This window comes from Manacus candei, unplaced genomic scaffold (assembly GCF_025592945.1).
Source record: "Manacus candei isolate 608988 ecotype Guabito, Panama unplaced genomic scaffold, ASM2559294v1 h1tg000064l, whole genome shotgun sequence".
Lineage (NCBI taxonomy): Eukaryota > Metazoa > Chordata > Aves > Passeriformes > Pipridae > Manacus > Manacus candei.
This window is the reverse complement of record NW_026138112.1, coordinates 3442763-3457953: the sequence shown is the minus strand read 5'-3', so window position 1 is coordinate 3457953 and position 15191 is coordinate 3442763. Positions and strand designations below refer to the sequence as shown.

The 15191-nt window shown below is 50.6% G+C and overlaps 1 protein-coding gene across 2 annotated transcripts in view; it reads left to right on the top strand.

Moving 5' to 3' along the window:
* The window catches only part of LOC127479003 (T-box-containing protein TBX6L), a 28926-nt gene extending 20290 nt beyond the window's left edge, over positions 1 to 8636 (top strand). For both annotated transcript variants that reach the window (XM_051805436.1, XM_051805435.1), the window contains 8 exons: positions 279 to 423; positions 1417 to 1519; positions 1961 to 2125; positions 2345 to 2491; positions 2999 to 3069; positions 4192 to 4283; positions 4596 to 4788; positions 5403 to 8636. In XM_051805436.1, the coding sequence (XP_051661396.1) occupies positions 279 to 423; positions 1417 to 1519; positions 1961 to 2125; positions 2345 to 2491; positions 2999 to 3069; positions 4192 to 4283; positions 4596 to 4788; positions 5403 to 5829 (1343 nt within the window). In that variant the 3' untranslated portion in view covers positions 5830 to 8636. The remainder of the gene's footprint in view (positions 1 to 278; positions 424 to 1416; positions 1520 to 1960; positions 2126 to 2344; positions 2492 to 2998; positions 3070 to 4191; positions 4284 to 4595; positions 4789 to 5402) is intronic.
* Positions 8637 to 15191: the final 6555 nt, after the last annotated feature.

Genomic DNA, 15191 nt, shown 5'->3' with positions numbered 1-15191 from the left:
GAATGGTGGATTGTGGCTACTGCCAGTAAGAGTTTTGTAACAATGGACTTTAGGTTGAGTTGGTACAACACACAGATCTTTACAAAAGAAGCTACTGGCTAAAACCAAATCTGTTGGAAAAGGCTCTGAGCCTATTCAGTAACAAAACTCCTTTGAAGGAAAATGACAGATTTTAAGAGGTTTGTTGTGGCACAGAGTTCCCAGTCCCGCAGCAGGAGGGGCTGTGCCAGGTTAGTTCCCTCCTGCCTGTCTGAAGTCACCATCTTCTCTCTCTCTAGACTTGAAAGCGCCATGTGAGGCCCTTCCTTCCCCCAGCCTGGAGCCCTGTGCACAGAGCTCCATTGTGGTCACCCTCGAGGACAAGGGTCTCTGGATGAAGTTTCATCAGATTGGAACCGAGATGATCATCACCAAATCCGGCAGGTGAGAGGTGCAGGACAGCTGCCCATTCTACACCTCTTTTGAGCTGTTGTAAAAATCTCCACATGCTCATTTTTTTGAATGGTGGTCCTTAAACTGGTTTTGTTGCCAATTATGCATCAAATCTCCCTGATCCTGGCAGGAGAATTGCACTTTCAGGATGTCGTAGAAGTCCAAGCTGTGAAGTGCAAAAGGTCACTTGTGGGGCTGATGTGCTGAGAAAACTTCTGTACCCTTATCTCACACTTAACGCTGGTGTTCTTCCTGTCACCTCGAGGTTGCTCTGGAAAGTGCCCTGGGCTTCCTTTGCCTGGGTCACAGGCAGCAGCAGTTGAGCAGTAAATACCTGGGCTTGAGTCTTTTGCAGACAAGAACATGGTGTAGACTCAAAACGATCTGTGCGGGCAGAGTACTCTAATGTATAAATGAGTCATGTATTGTGGAGCTTGCAGGGAAAGAATATGGAATTGTGAAATTGTAATGTATTATGTCAAAGCTGCTGTGAGCTGAAATAATCCCTTTGGGTAGGGAGGTAGGTGTCAAAGCTTTTCTGCAGAGTCAGAAGTTAAAAGTAGTGGCAGGGAGTACGGGAACAGAAAGCCGGATGTGCTCTTAGATGAGAGCACGTTTCCTACCCACGCTCAGAAATGCTCTAATCCATCCTCCAAGTCTGTGAGAGCTGCAGCAGGCGAGGAACTACGTACAGACTCCAAATAGTTCCTTTTAAGTTTCCCACTGTTGTGTTACAGGAATTGGAAGAACAGAGGCAGTAAGTGTCAGGCTGTCAGTGAGTGCTGCCCTGTTAGTGCCTGTCCCACCTAAACCCACAGGACCAGGCAGTCCATCACTAAGATGGACAAATGGTCAATAGCTGGATGGAGAAATACTGCTGCAAGGACTTTGCCAGTAGTTGGTAAACATGGCATGCTGCTTGATCATTAATATTCACTTTATAGAGAAATCTTTTTGTACTCTTATTTTTCATTTCTCCTTCAGACGAATGTTTCCACAATGCAAAATCAAAGTCTCTGGCTTAATCCCATATGCCAAGTACCTCATGCTGGTAGATTTTGTGCCAATGGACAACTTCAGGTACAAGGTAAGTACTTTAAATAACAGAATTTATGCCGTCCTTTCATCTTTGTTCGAAATAGATTAATCTTTATGCTTCACTGGCCATGGTGATAAATAAATTCTCTTTGGACAAAGTTCAGAAGTAATTGGTGGATTTTATGCCTCTCTGGAGTTATTTGTCAGTTTTGCTTGGGGAGCAGCTGGAGGGGTTACAAATTTCATTGTAAGCAGTACAGTTTTAATCATGATTAACACCAGAGTTCTCTGACAGCCATTGGGAGAAAGGGAGGAAAAATGAGGCCTAAACTTGGAGCTGATTTGGTAACACAATCATGGCTCATAAGAGAGAATCTGCTGCTTGTGCTCTGAAGGCAGGCACCGAATTGACAGTGAAGCAAAGTTGCTGGACTTCCCTGTTCTGAAAGCAGTTTTTTTTTAAGATCCTGATTTCTCTTTCCCTTCACAGTGGAATAAAGATCAGTGGGAAGTTGCTGGGAAAGCAGAGCCCCAGCTCCCTTGTCGCACGTACGTTCACCCAGATTCCCCAGCTCCTGGCAGCCACTGGATGAAAGAACCTGTCTCCTTCCAGAAACTGAAGCTCACCAACAACACTCTGGATCAACATGGACATGTAGGTCACGCTGTGCTCTTTTGGAATTCATCGCAGATGAGCGTTGTGGGAAATAAGCGAGATTTTTGAGAAATTAGATCACGTGAAAATGAAAACATATCCAAGTGCCCTTTCTTCCTCCCTCAGCCCAGCCCTTGTGCCCTCCTAGGGAGGGCTTTAGTCTGTGTGTTGGCAGTGTTTGCCCATAGAAACCTTGTCCTTTGTCTGTCCCTGTGCCAGATCATCCTGCACTCCATGCACCGTTACAAGCCGCGCTTCCACATTGTGCAGGCAGACGACCTCTTCAGTGTCCGCTGGAGCATCTTCCAGGTCTTCAGCTTCCCTGAGACTGTCTTCACTTCTGTCACTGCTTACCAGAATGAGCAGGTACAGTGTGCAAGCACTGCTTTTGAACATGGTGCTAAATAATGTCTTCAAAACTCTTGTAGAGGAAGTGTCTCCTTCCAGTCTGCTCACCCGGGCACTTGTGCTGGACAGTGGGAAGAAACAGGCACATTATAGGTCCTGTGGAAAGCATCCTCTCTGTGATGAGTCATGCACCTTAATGGCATTGAGTGCACTGTCAGTGACACACAGAACTCCAAAAGCAGTAAAAAGTATGGGCAAAAGTCCAGATATAGATACTGACCCTGTATGTTTCTCTAGCCGGATGAATCCCACCCAAATCCCTGCTGACCCTGGCAAAGTCACTTCTCTGTGTGTGTCAGTTCCTGATCAATAATGGGACCTGCTGGGAGAGCTCAGATACTGTGGCAAGGGCATGTCCAAAACCCCTAGAAAAGCTGTCAGGATAATTACTGAGGTGCAGGTCTTGAAACAGTGAAGAACCCAACCAGTCACCATGCTACTGAATTTTGTTGTTTTTATTTTAAGATTACAAAGCTCAAGATTGACAACAATCCATTTGCTAAAGGTTTCCGTGAACATGGGAAGAACACTCGAAGGTAAACTGCCTTTTCATCTTAATTTATTTATAACTGGAGTTCACTTGTGAATCTTACCCAAGGCCTTTGAGCAAAACTCTACCAGCCAGCCCTGCTGCATTGTGCACACTGCATTTGCCTGTATCTGGGAATGATGTCCCCCTCTGCAGCCTCCTCCCAAGAGACTTGGGGAGTGGGAGGTGATAATTCCTACAGAAATGTAGGAGGTGTGAGAAATTTGAGACCTACATTCCCTTCCAAACTGGAGCTAGACTGGAGTCTGACATGTGAATAGGAGTGATAACAGGAGTCCACAGCAGATCCTTTGGACTCTTGGAGATCAGGTTGATTCTGGTATTTGGAGGCTCCCTTGTCTCCTTTTCCTGTGGGTGGAAAAGCATCTCTTCCAACAGGAGATTTTGTCTGCAAGATGGATACCAATACCAGTGAGATGATCTGCCTGGTCTTAGGGCAGCCAGTGGATGAGATGAAAAAAAGCTTAAGTTGCAACCATAGACTGGAAATAGAGAAGGAAAAAATGTTTTTTTTCCAAGCAGAAAATGCTACAAAAACATCTGAGAATTTGTTTTGTGTTATTTTATGCCAGAAAAAAATTTCATTTCCTGATGAAAAAGGGCCAAAACTGACTCTATTTTACTTAAACTTTAGAAATGTCATGGATTTTCTTTCTCCTCCTAGTGGCATCATTTCTGACTAAGCTTAAACTCATTTTCCATTTAGAAAAGAGCTGCTTTCAAGCGACAGACCCACCCTGCTACACACATACCTGCGTGCATAGTGTGTATCCAACATCAGGCTACACTTACAAAGTCAGTGCCAAAATCTCTGGTGCTGAGTTTCCAAGCTGATCATGCCTTTTTTACAGACATGAAGCAGGAGCCCCTTTCCTGATTTATCCCTGGTATCACAGGCAAGGGCTTTCCCTGGAAGCACACAGCAATGGCAGGCACATGGCTAACCCTGGAATTTGGCCCCTGAGGAGCTAGTAGGAGAGGTGTATGGCACAGGATGTTAGAGATTCATCCCATCTTTTTGTCCTCCAGAGCTTGTCCAGCATCCCCACCTGTTTCTCTAGGCAAAAAGCTTACATCCAAGCTTACCCCATGTCTTGTTTCTTTCCAGGGAAGGACGAGCCAAATGCCAGAAGCCCAGTCCAGCCAAGAGCCAGAAGAGGAAGCTGCCTGAGGAAAAGGAGCATGATGCCGAGGAACGTGGTAATATTGGTCACAACAAACCCAGAGAATGCTATTCAAAAAGTTCTTTAAGCTTGATCGTTCCTTGCTCCAGCTCACGGTGCTGCTTGCAGTAGCACAGCTAAGAACAGAGGACAGGGTAGGACTGACCCACCAGTATCTGAGCTGGAAAGGGCTATTCCCTTAGGACAGAAGGTCTGCAGGAGAGGTGTTAGTGCATTTCCTTCCACCATCCCGTGATTAACACAACTGCCAATAGACCATTGTGAACTTTGTCTCTCTCTTCCCCCTTCTCATTCTTTTCCACTCTTTCTTTTCCCTGCTGTGAGTCAGATTTTGAGAAGGATGAGAATGTAGATGTGAAGGAAGAGAGTAACCCCGTGGTGGTCAGCAGTGGATATCCCTTCTGGGGCTCGGAGCAGAATGGCAGCCAGGCCTTCCCTGCGGCATCGCCGGTGCCTGCGGAGCAGAGGGAGGGTCTGGCCAGGGAGCAGCAAGTGCCAACACCGTCCTACCAGACATATCGGTGAGTCCTACCTTCTGGTCCAAAGCCACCCTTTAGCTGACGGGATTCCTCTTCTTCTGCTGGGTATTTCCTAAGAAAAACAGCCACCTGGGAGTAGGGAAGGATGCCTTTCTGTTGGACAGTATATGTGGCTGAGAGATGTTAGGTTAGCACAGATGTAGCTCCATGGATAACGTTTCTGTGCTGCTTCAAACCCACTGATTCTGGGCATATTCATGTCTTAGTAATGCTCTTAATTTCCCTGTCCCAAAATGCTCTCCCAGCCAGCTTTGTGTACTGCAGAGCTTGCCTGTTCTTTGGAGGAAGATTGTTGGTGGAGTGGCAGGACTCCAGTGATTTTTCCCTTCTTACAGCAAAATTGGGCATGAGTGAGCCCAGACCTGAGCCAGAACTAAGGTAGTCTGGACTTACCTTCTCTGGCATTTTGTTTTTCTTTGGGAGTGAAAGTGAGGCCTGTACAAAAATCCACACTTAACAGTACGATAAGGAGCAGGCAAGGGAGGGAGGGCATGCTGAGAGCTTGCCCTGCCCTTCCCCAGGGGCTCTGTGTGGGTTTTCTGTGGTTTTCTGCTGCGGTAGATTTGACTCGCTGTTCTCTCTGCCCTGCGGCTCAGGTTCCACGAAGCCGGGGACAGCCAGCACCTTCCCGCCCGCGATGCCACGGCCTTGAACGATTTCCGGGCAAGGTGCCACGCCTTGGATCTCGCCACGGTGCCCGAGCACGACTCCAAACAGCTCCCAGAGGGCTTCACCAACCTGCCTCCGCTCCCCCCGCCTCTGCCTCCTCCCCAGGACTACACGGGAGTGGTGAACATGGCTCTAGACTCTGTGGGGAAACCCGGGGCCCGAGCGCCCGTGTACGGTCCCTATGGCACCGAGCAGGGCCTGGGGCAGTGGGTGGTACCTCCCCACAGCCAGTACAGGGCAATGAGCTACTCGGCCTTCTCCACGGAGTACAACACACAGGGCGCTCCGGGACATGCCCACGGGACCATGGCGGAGTGGAGCCAGTACCCTCTGTTCCCCTACGCCTGCTGGTGAACGGGGAGGACCCTTCCCAGTGAAAAAACTGAGGGAGAACTGTAAATGAGATCAGATTTGCTCTGGGGTGTTGGACTTCTGGAGCCTCGCCTGCACTAGGCAGAGGTATTGCTGCAAGTGGTAGAATGGGACACCTTCACTTCCTTGTCTCCTTGCGCAACAGCCCTCACCATGTTTCACAAACAGTGGCTAAACTGGTGGCTGCCCCAGCTGTGTCACTGTGGATCAGGCAGAATAAATGTCCTGCAGTGTCTTTTTTCCCAGCAGGAGTAGGAAACCACAGGATCTGCAAGGGCAGTAGTTAAAGAGCTGCTGAACTTGCAGTCACAGGCTGTTTGCACCTCGTATTTGGCAGTTTCCAAAATCCCTTCCTCCTGGGACTTGAGGCAAGGAGATAGGGGCTAAGGAGTTTCAGTAAGCCATCCAGGTGGCACAAAAGCTGTAGACAATATTGCAAAGACAAGTGAAACAAGCAATCCTGCTGACCTTTGAGCAGGTTCCTCAGTTAGTATAGTCAAACTAAAGCTAGTCTTGCCTTTCTTCCAGCAGCAGAAGAGAGTAAAATGCACAGCAAGGAGTGTCTGGAGCATAGCAGTGGGTCATGCAGGCAGGGAAGAGTTTGTTCCATGCAGGAGAAGCAGCAGGAAGGCTGTGTGTTGTGTCTGCATGTCCCCGTGCCCATCCCTCCTCTGTCAGCCCTAGATTCAAGGTCAGTGAAATGCTCTTCTTTCTGCAGAGGTGGAGGGAGGTTGTTCCTGGAATGCACAGAGCTGCTCTGGGAGTTTCCAAGGTTGTCAGAAGCAGGGCCATGAACAACAGTGCTGTAGTTTAACTCCAACATCTTTCTTAAGAGTGAAAGGAAATCTTCTGCTGTAAACTTCTTACTTCTCCCACACCCTGCCACCCCTGGAGAATATAATTTATAATTGTGGTTCCTGTGCTACACTCTGAGTGTGTGAAGTCATCCCACCACTGTTTGGGAGTTAAGAGGGATCAGCTTCCATGTTTAGTTAACAAAGTGGTTCCACCTCCCTCCTCTCTGGTCCCAGCCTGGGCAGGAGCCAGCATGTGCCATACAAGGAGGGTTTCCTTTCATCTTCCTGTTAGAAGGGGGAAGCCTCCCTATTTGCCTAAGTGGCAAATGGCCCTGGCAATGGGGTCTTCAGTGAGACAGGCTCTTTACTTCTCAGGGAGGGTAGACATGTTTCTAGGTGTTGTTTAGGGAATGTTTTCTTGTCACACTAATCGCTGCTCTGTGGCCTGTAGCCATCAGTAGGCAGAGAGGTGTATCATTTAGCCTGTGTGCCAGATTGTTTTCTCTGTGTGTGTAGCAAGATGTTGTCTATGAACAGACCTGGGCAGGTTTGTGCCCAGTGCATCAGGATTGGTGTGCAGGTACACTGGGAAAGGCTGTGTGCTGATCTGTTGGGATACCAGGTCAGCACTGTGCATCTGCATAGCATAGGGATGTTTGTTATTGTTAAAATTGTTTTGAAAAGTAGCCCTATAAATTTGTGGACTCAGTTCAAATGACTACTTCCTTATTTAAATTGTATATTGCTAACTGTGTTTGTACCACAAACTGTGTTATGATACATGCAGAGCAGTCAAGTACTTCCCCTGGGCTTCCCAGGCTTTGAGGATGTGCAGCATTGAAATAAAGGTCAGACTTCACCACAGTACATGAACATAATGCCCTGTGAGCCTCCCCTCTGATGGCACCCTGACCAGTAGTGATTTGTACTTGCTGTGCATGACACACAAGTGGATGTGAGCGACTCACTAAACAGAAATCTGTTTGGAGAAGAAACTGTGGAGGAGGTTGTTTTTAACCCAGAATATTGTGATTTCCCGCTGTCCAAATGCCAGCTGCGTGAAGGCAGGTCAGCTGTAAAAGGCTGACTGACCTCTGTGGATGAAATAGTCTGTCTCTGACCATTAGTAGCTGATTTTGCCAGCAGTGTTTGTCACATCTTGGAAATGCAATGAGCAGAATGGCTGGGGAGTCGAGTGGGTGCCTTGAGCCCCATGTGCAGGGACCCTGGGGGTACTTTGTGCATGACAGTCCTCCTGGCACCCACCGGGATCAGTGCCAGTGCCATGCCAAGAAAAGAGAAAGAATACATCCCCCCATGGGCTACCTGGTTAGATCTGTTCCTTTATCTTTGTAGCTGGGATGTGTTTCCCTGTCACAGGGTGCTAATGAGGATGAAAAACACGCTGTGGTGAGTGTAAGTAACTGAGGAGAACTGGGCAGCACTGGGAAACTCCTGTGCAAATACAAGTGCACTGTTCTTCCTTTCAAACCTTCAGAGCAGCATTGCAGGTGCTGCTGCCCCATGGGCCTGTCGGTAGAGCTGGTGTTTGGCACAGCTCCACACTGGGGTAAAAGACTCAGCCTTGTGCCTAGGACGAGCCATTACTCATCAGCCTTCTGTTGCAACAGGACCACTTGCCCTTCTTCAGTGAATCATCCAGCCTATTGGAAAAGTACCTTTACTTTCTCGCTCTCCTCTCTCTGGTGAGAGACTGTGGCTCTGGCTGGTTTGTGAAGCCTTTGGAGATTTTGCCTGTAGGTGTGTGCTCTGGACTCTGCTCCCACCTCCTCCCTCTGCAGTTCCCACTGTCTTGTTCTCCTCAGCTGTGGCATTTAAAAGTCTGTGTGAGCTCGACTGAAATGCTGTTTTTGCACGCATGTGACATAATGTAATGCCTCTGACAGCTTCAATAAAGGGAAATGAGACATGTGGAAGGCAGGCCATTAAGAGTAATAAAATAAACTCAGAAGTGCGGGTTTGTGCATCTTTCTCAAGCACACCAGTGGCTCTGCTTTAGTCATGTTACCTGGGGCCAGTTTGTACATGCATGACACATGCTGTTGATCTCAGGGTTCGTTGTTCTCTGCAGCGTGTTCAGTGAGCCTCAGGTTATCTGCTCGCACTGCTAGATGTGACTCAGGCTCTTGCACCAATTCTTTGCAGCAAATTGTTTATTTTCTCTGTATTTTCTGCTCCTCTCCCACAGAGGAATTACATAAGGATGAGGGCAAATGGACTATAAATGGGATCTAGGTAAATTTCCTATGGGAAATAAAGATCTTAATTTATTTTGGTTTCTCCTACTGGTTTTTGCAGCCTTAAGCCTTGCCTGACACTGCTTCGATGCAGATGGGAATGGCAGAAAAATGCTTTCTTGCCAACACTGCAGTTCTTCCACAGGCAGGTGCAGGCTTGGGAGAGGTACCTGTTTCCCTGCAGCTCAGCAAAGTGCCCCACACCTCTCTAGAGATATGGAGAGTCCTCCCAGGGTGCAGGGTCCCCTCTCAGCTGGCCCAGGATGTGGCCTCTGCTTGTACCCTCTCTGGCTCTGCAGAAGCAGCTACCAGTTGGTTTCACTAAGAGCTTATCTCATTTCCAGGTGCTCTGGGGACAGAGATGTGCTCAACCCATGCAAACCAAACTGTCTGGTGCCCTCAGATGAGCCTCCTGGCCCGGCCAAGCCTGGGGCAGTGCTGCTCTCTGGCACCTTCCATGGCACCCGGTGTCCTCTCACGTGTGGTGTGGGTCTGCCTGTCACCGCAGGGCTCAGTGGGGGCCCAGGGAGGCTCCTTGCCCACGAACAGGCATGAGGAGATCCCGCAGAGCAGCGTTTCCATGCCGAGATGGGCTGGGGCTCTTGAATTGCCTTGTGCTGGACAGCCAGGCTGAGCCGGACTCCTCACTTGCTTCGGTGTGGGGTGTCTGTCATTTGGTGCTCCGTGAGCCTCCCCACAGGGCTCCTGCGTGTGTTTCCTTGGTCAGGGTGTGTACTGGATCACTGCAAGCAAATCCAAGCAAGAGGCGCAAACCCCCTTCCAGGAATAACAACATTCTTCACGTCAAATGGGTTTTTATTGCAGAGCTTAAAAGCCACTTAATTCCCGAGCCCCAGGTCGGGATCCATGGGGAGCCTGGTAGCAGGGGGGATGCAGCATTTGGATGGCAGCAGCAAACAGCAGCCGTCACCCGCCGTGCGGGGCTGGGCCGGCACAGCCACATCCCCCCTGCCCGCAGCTGCCCGCCCCTCCTGCGCTCATCAGCGGCCAAATGTGCCGTGCAGGTGTCTCCACTTACCTGCTCACCCGCCCGCAGCTACTCAGTGAACGGCCAAGAGCAAAGAGGGAGGGGTAAAACTGTGCAGGGCCAGCTGGGGAAGGAGGACAAAGGGTTTTCCCGGCAGCATGGGGAGGGCTGGTGTGCCCTGTCCCCCTCAGCTGCCCTGGACGCTGCTGGCTGGGCTCCAGCCGTGCTCAGAGGCGCGGCCTCGCTGCGTTTTTGCCGTGGCTGCAGGGGAGCCTGTCCCTGCCTGTCTCCAGGCTCGGCTGTCCCCTCCCTGGGCCATGGGAAGCAGCTCCCGGCCTGGCCTGGCTCCCGGCCGCCCCAGGTGAGCTGCTTTCACTGTCGTGCCTTGCAGAGCTGTAGTGAGGTTTAAATGTGGCTTCTGATCATTACAGCAAATCTGAGCAGGAGGAACCCCGGGAGAGGTAACGCAGCTCACAGGACGCAGGGAAGGAAGTCGGGAAGGTGTTTCTCCCCCACAGCACTTCCCAGAGCAAACACTGAAGCGTTCTTGAGACCTGGGCCTGAGCAGCGGTGTCAGACGAAATTTTAACCAGGGATGAAGCAATCCTTCAGTGCAGGGGTGAGAAGAGGTGCTGCAGCTGTGCTGAGCAGTGTTGCTGCCCAGCTTAGTTTAGTGTTATTCCTTTTTTGTTTTTCCAAGTCGTGTGAGTTTGTTTTATGGCCTGAAGTAGTTTGCTGTGAGGTGCTGGATTGCCTCTGACACTTCTCTAATGCTCCATTTTTTTTCTTTGAACGTGCAGGTGTACAACTACAGTGTTCCTGCCCAGACAGCACCCTGCTTGGTGAGTGTAATGGATGGATTTAATTTCCATCTCTTACTGTTCTTTGGGGACATGCTGAGATTTTTATTTCTTCCTCTTCTATTTTTACTGAAGAGGGTAAATTATGTGCCCCCATAAAGGAGAGTGGGAGTGGGCAGCCAGCAATACAGGACAGGCACTCCATCAGTCACACAGCCAGGCATAAAGCATTGCTCACTTTTGGTATCTCTGCCTCTCTTTGTACAAATAAGACTGTACATGTAAAACAGCAGCTGTTCACGGGAGAGACTTCCTGCGTGCTGGCTCTGGCACTCCAGCTCCCATCTGTGGGGTCACAAAGCACCAGCACCTGGGATCTCTGTAACATCCTTGCTGGGAGTTGGTGCATTAAGGGTAGATCTGCGTGGAAGTGCTGGTGCAGAGTAGACAGGGATGAGTCAGGCCTGATTCCTGTCACACAGCAGGGTCTGTCCTCATGCTGGCTCTGTTCGTGCTGAGCAGCCAGTCCCTCTGCTCGCCCACAATCTGGTTTGGGTGCTGCTTTTCCATCTAGGAAGGACTCAGTGGAGACAGAGCTCTCCGGAGCAGCTTGGGCACTGCCCAGCAGCAGTCGGCTGAAGGGGGAAATGGGAATTGCTGTGATAAGTTTAAGTCAGCCCTCATGCATCCCTGGGGGTACCCCTCGTTATTGTTCTCCCGGGATAAAAGCAGTGAACCATTGAGCAGTGGAGGGGATGTGATCAAAACCCAAAACCGCTCTGTTTGCCAAAGGGATGTGCTGAGCATTGCACTGACATGGGCTGAATGACACTAATGCACTCCCTGTAGAGCCCCTGGGGGCACCAGGGCATTTTGAAAACCGTGGATGAGAAAGTGAGGCCAGAACCGCGCAGTTTTTTGCTCAGCAGGTTGGGCAGCAGTTCCTCGTGGAGCCATTGGAGTCATGCTGCATGTTTCTCATCCTGCCCGTATGGCTGTTAATGGCCCTGTCCTGCCTCCATCCTCAGGGACTAATTGCCTCACACTTGAGCAAATGTGCTCGGTGTTTGAAAGGAGTCTATCGATTTGTGCGTATTCCTGAAAGGCTCGGAGGGCCCTGTTCCCTTTGAAGTGTAAAAGCATCTGTCTGTCTCTGCTTCTCCAGCAGTCTCCTGCTCCATTTGCATCTCCCCTCGGCTCACAGGGGCCGCCCAGGAGTCCGTCCCTGGCCCCATACCGGGCTCTGGTTGCCGCTGCTGAGAGGGTTCCCTGCCATGGGGAGATGGGACTTGGAGACAAGGGTGCAAAGCTTCAGTCTAGGGAGGGGATTGAGCCCAGCTTGCAGCTGGGAGTGCTTAGGATGGAGCTGTTCCTGGAGGCCAGTTTCCAAGACTTCAGACTGGGAATGCTCTCCTTGTGCCTTTATCTGTGGTAGGTGTGTTGATTAGGAAGGGGAGGAAATAGCCCCTGGCTTCTTCCCACCATAGTACTTCCTATGCCAGACAGCATTGGTTGGTTAAGGAAGTAAGGTCAGACTTGGGCTGCTTTGGATAAACTATCATCCAGGAGGTGAACTGTGCAGGAGTAACCAGAACCAGGGATGGTTCTCTGATGTGCATTTGAAAAAATACAACTGAAATGCAGCCAAGTCCCTGCTCTATGTGTGGACAATTTGGCCTGTGATTCTCCCCATCCCACCTCCTTGGACAATGGGACTGGCCCTGGATGGGCTGCTTGTCCTCAACGGGGCATTTTCATGTAGGCACAACCTTAACAGAGGTGACTGTATTTCTGGAGCCAGGACTAACAGCTCTGTTGCTCCTTGGTTATCCCTGGGATGGTGGTGAGAGGACAGTACAGATAACTCCAGCCTGGAATTACAGGGGCTGCCTGTAGCCACTGCCATCCAGCACCTCCCAGATGGTGCCTTGGGTTTCCTATTTCAAGGGGGCCTCAGCAGAGCAGCCGTGGCACCTCACTGCTGGAGGCAGTAAATGGGCTCCCATCTGGTTTTAATGATCAGTAGCACTTCAGTGCTTGTTTATTCCCATGTTTTATGCTTGAGCAATAAAATACTGCTTCAGTTTGTTCAATCCATCCTGGTGCTGGATGGAGATGAGTTCACAGGCTCTGACAAAGAGGTCCCAGCAGTACACAGGATGTTGGCTTTTTTTTCAGACAGCTGGGCAGAATCAAATGATGCAGTGGCTTTTAAAATACAAACACCAGTGGACAGTATAGAAGGCAGGGTACACCTGTGCCTAGCAAAGAAATCTTTTCCTTGGATTGAAGCTGGAACTGTCTGTCCTTCTGTCCTCCATGGGGCAGCACAGATGTGAAGGCCAAATGAAGTTAGTCCCAACTTTAAAGCAAGTACTTGAGGAAATTTTAGTCCCGAAGGGCTGCCCATGGAGATCACTGGGCTGCAGCTGTAGCCCTCCCACCACAACACTGAAATGGTGCTGGAGGTGTCAGAAGTGCTGGCAGGGCCCCATCTCACCATGGGCACACAGCAGCTCTGTGGCAGGTCACCAGACAGCACCGCCGTGCTCGGGGCAGCTACGGCAGGACTGGGAGCTGTACAAAATTCTATGGGGTCAATACAGTCTAATGTTAATTTAATCAAAGGGGGAAACTGTTTGTAAGGGGCTGTGGGGCTTTCTGATGTCGCTCCTTCTCCCCAGCACACTCATGTTACCTGCCCAGCATGTCAGGAGTGGAGAGCCCGTCTGCCAGCAGCTCTTGTGCTCCAAAGGGATCATCATCCAAAGGGACAGGCAGTAACACTTTGCAGTCTCTGGCAGTTGGTATCTGGGGATCTTGAATCGTTTTTGCAAACACAAGTTAAGCTTTTCAGCACGTCTGAACGTGACTCTGTCCTGCAGGGTAGGTGGGGACACCAAGGTAAAGAGATTAAAGACAGTAAACCACAGGGGGAGAAATGGGCTCTTTGTCTCCCTTCTGACTTTAATGGAGACCTAGAAACCTTTTGCTTTCCCTTCTAACACTTGTCTTCTACCCTAATGGTGGAGAAACAGTCTCCTCCACTTTATTTCCCAACAGGATGGTCCTTGGAGGATCTTTAGCTCTTACCTCTAAAGAGCATTGATTTTCAGCAGTGACCCTTTTTCCCAGCTGTTTGTCAAGGCTTGGAGCTGTAGGTGGCAACTAAAGAGAGAAGGATTTTAACAAACTAATTAACCCCCCTCCAAGTCATTCAGGGTCCGTTCCCTTGGTGCCACTGATGTTGCATTTGTGCTAATTTCCCCTGGAAGGGTCTAATATAGAGGGAGTGATTAAAGGAAGCTTTTCTTGGGCTGCTTTTAGGCAGCAGGAAGAGGGAAGGTGGCAGCTGCTGCTCTTTTTTTGGTTGTTGTTGTCCCCAGGGTTGTCCACCTGGCCCTGCTGGAGCCAGGGCTCAGCTCCCTGCTCCAGGTACACTTGGAGTGCAGCACTGAGGTCGGCTGGGCCCCAGCAACATGGGAGGCAAAACAGTCCCTCAAATCCCGCCAGGTACCCTCCGAAATGGGGCTCCAGGTTACACCAAATGTGTCCCCCCAGCTTCCCAAACAAACACCGGGTGTCAGTGTGGAGGGAAGGGTCTTTCACAGAGCTGAGTGGGTTTTGCCATCGTGGTGTTGGAAGAGCTGCTGCTCCTCCCGTGAGCCCGGCTGGCTTTCAACTGCAAATGAAGCAAATGGCAAAGCTTTGGCAAAGGGCCTCCCTGGTCTCTGCCCTGGTCCAGCCTCTTGGCCCTTGACTCCCACTGGTGGTGTAAAAGCTCCTGGAGTCAGTGCAGAGCTGTGTTGTGATGCCCTGGAAAGAGGAAATTATGATCCCTATGGAAGCTTCTATCAACCCTGTGGCACTGGAGCCAAATGGGGCTCTGAGTGACGGGAAACAAGCCAAGCCAGGCATCAGGGCACCATGCTCATCCTCACACTGCTCCCAGCTCAAGGGACAGTGAGGAGAAATAATGCTGTGATTCCTGGGATGTGGGGCTGGGACAACTTGTGAGCTGTGGCACGAACTACTTGAGTCCAGACTATAAAGTACTTCACAGGGCTGTCCCAATTGCCTGGCCTATTAGTTTTATGGAGGGGCACATTGTAAGGATGCAGTTGATCTCCTTTTGCCACGGTAATGAAAATGTAACTGCAGTGAGGAGAGACACCCTGGCAGGGAGGCAGCAGGAGCCCGTGTTTGTGTGTTGGGGTCACCTCCCGGGGTCCCCGGGCATCTGTCAGTGGTGGCTGCCACGCGTGGGTCCATTTTGACAAGGAGAGCCTTGGCCCAGCCAGGGGTTCCTCCCCGTCCCGCCCCGAGCGGAGGAGGAGGATGGAGCTGGGCGGCCGCACAGGCAGGGGCACAGTGCCACCCAGTGACTGCCTGTGACCCGCGAGGGGACAGCTGGGGCAGCCCGCGCGGGGTTTGTGCAAAGGTGTTGAGGGCCTGGAAGCGGCAGCGAGGGCACCCCAAGGTGGTGGAGATTATGGGAAAA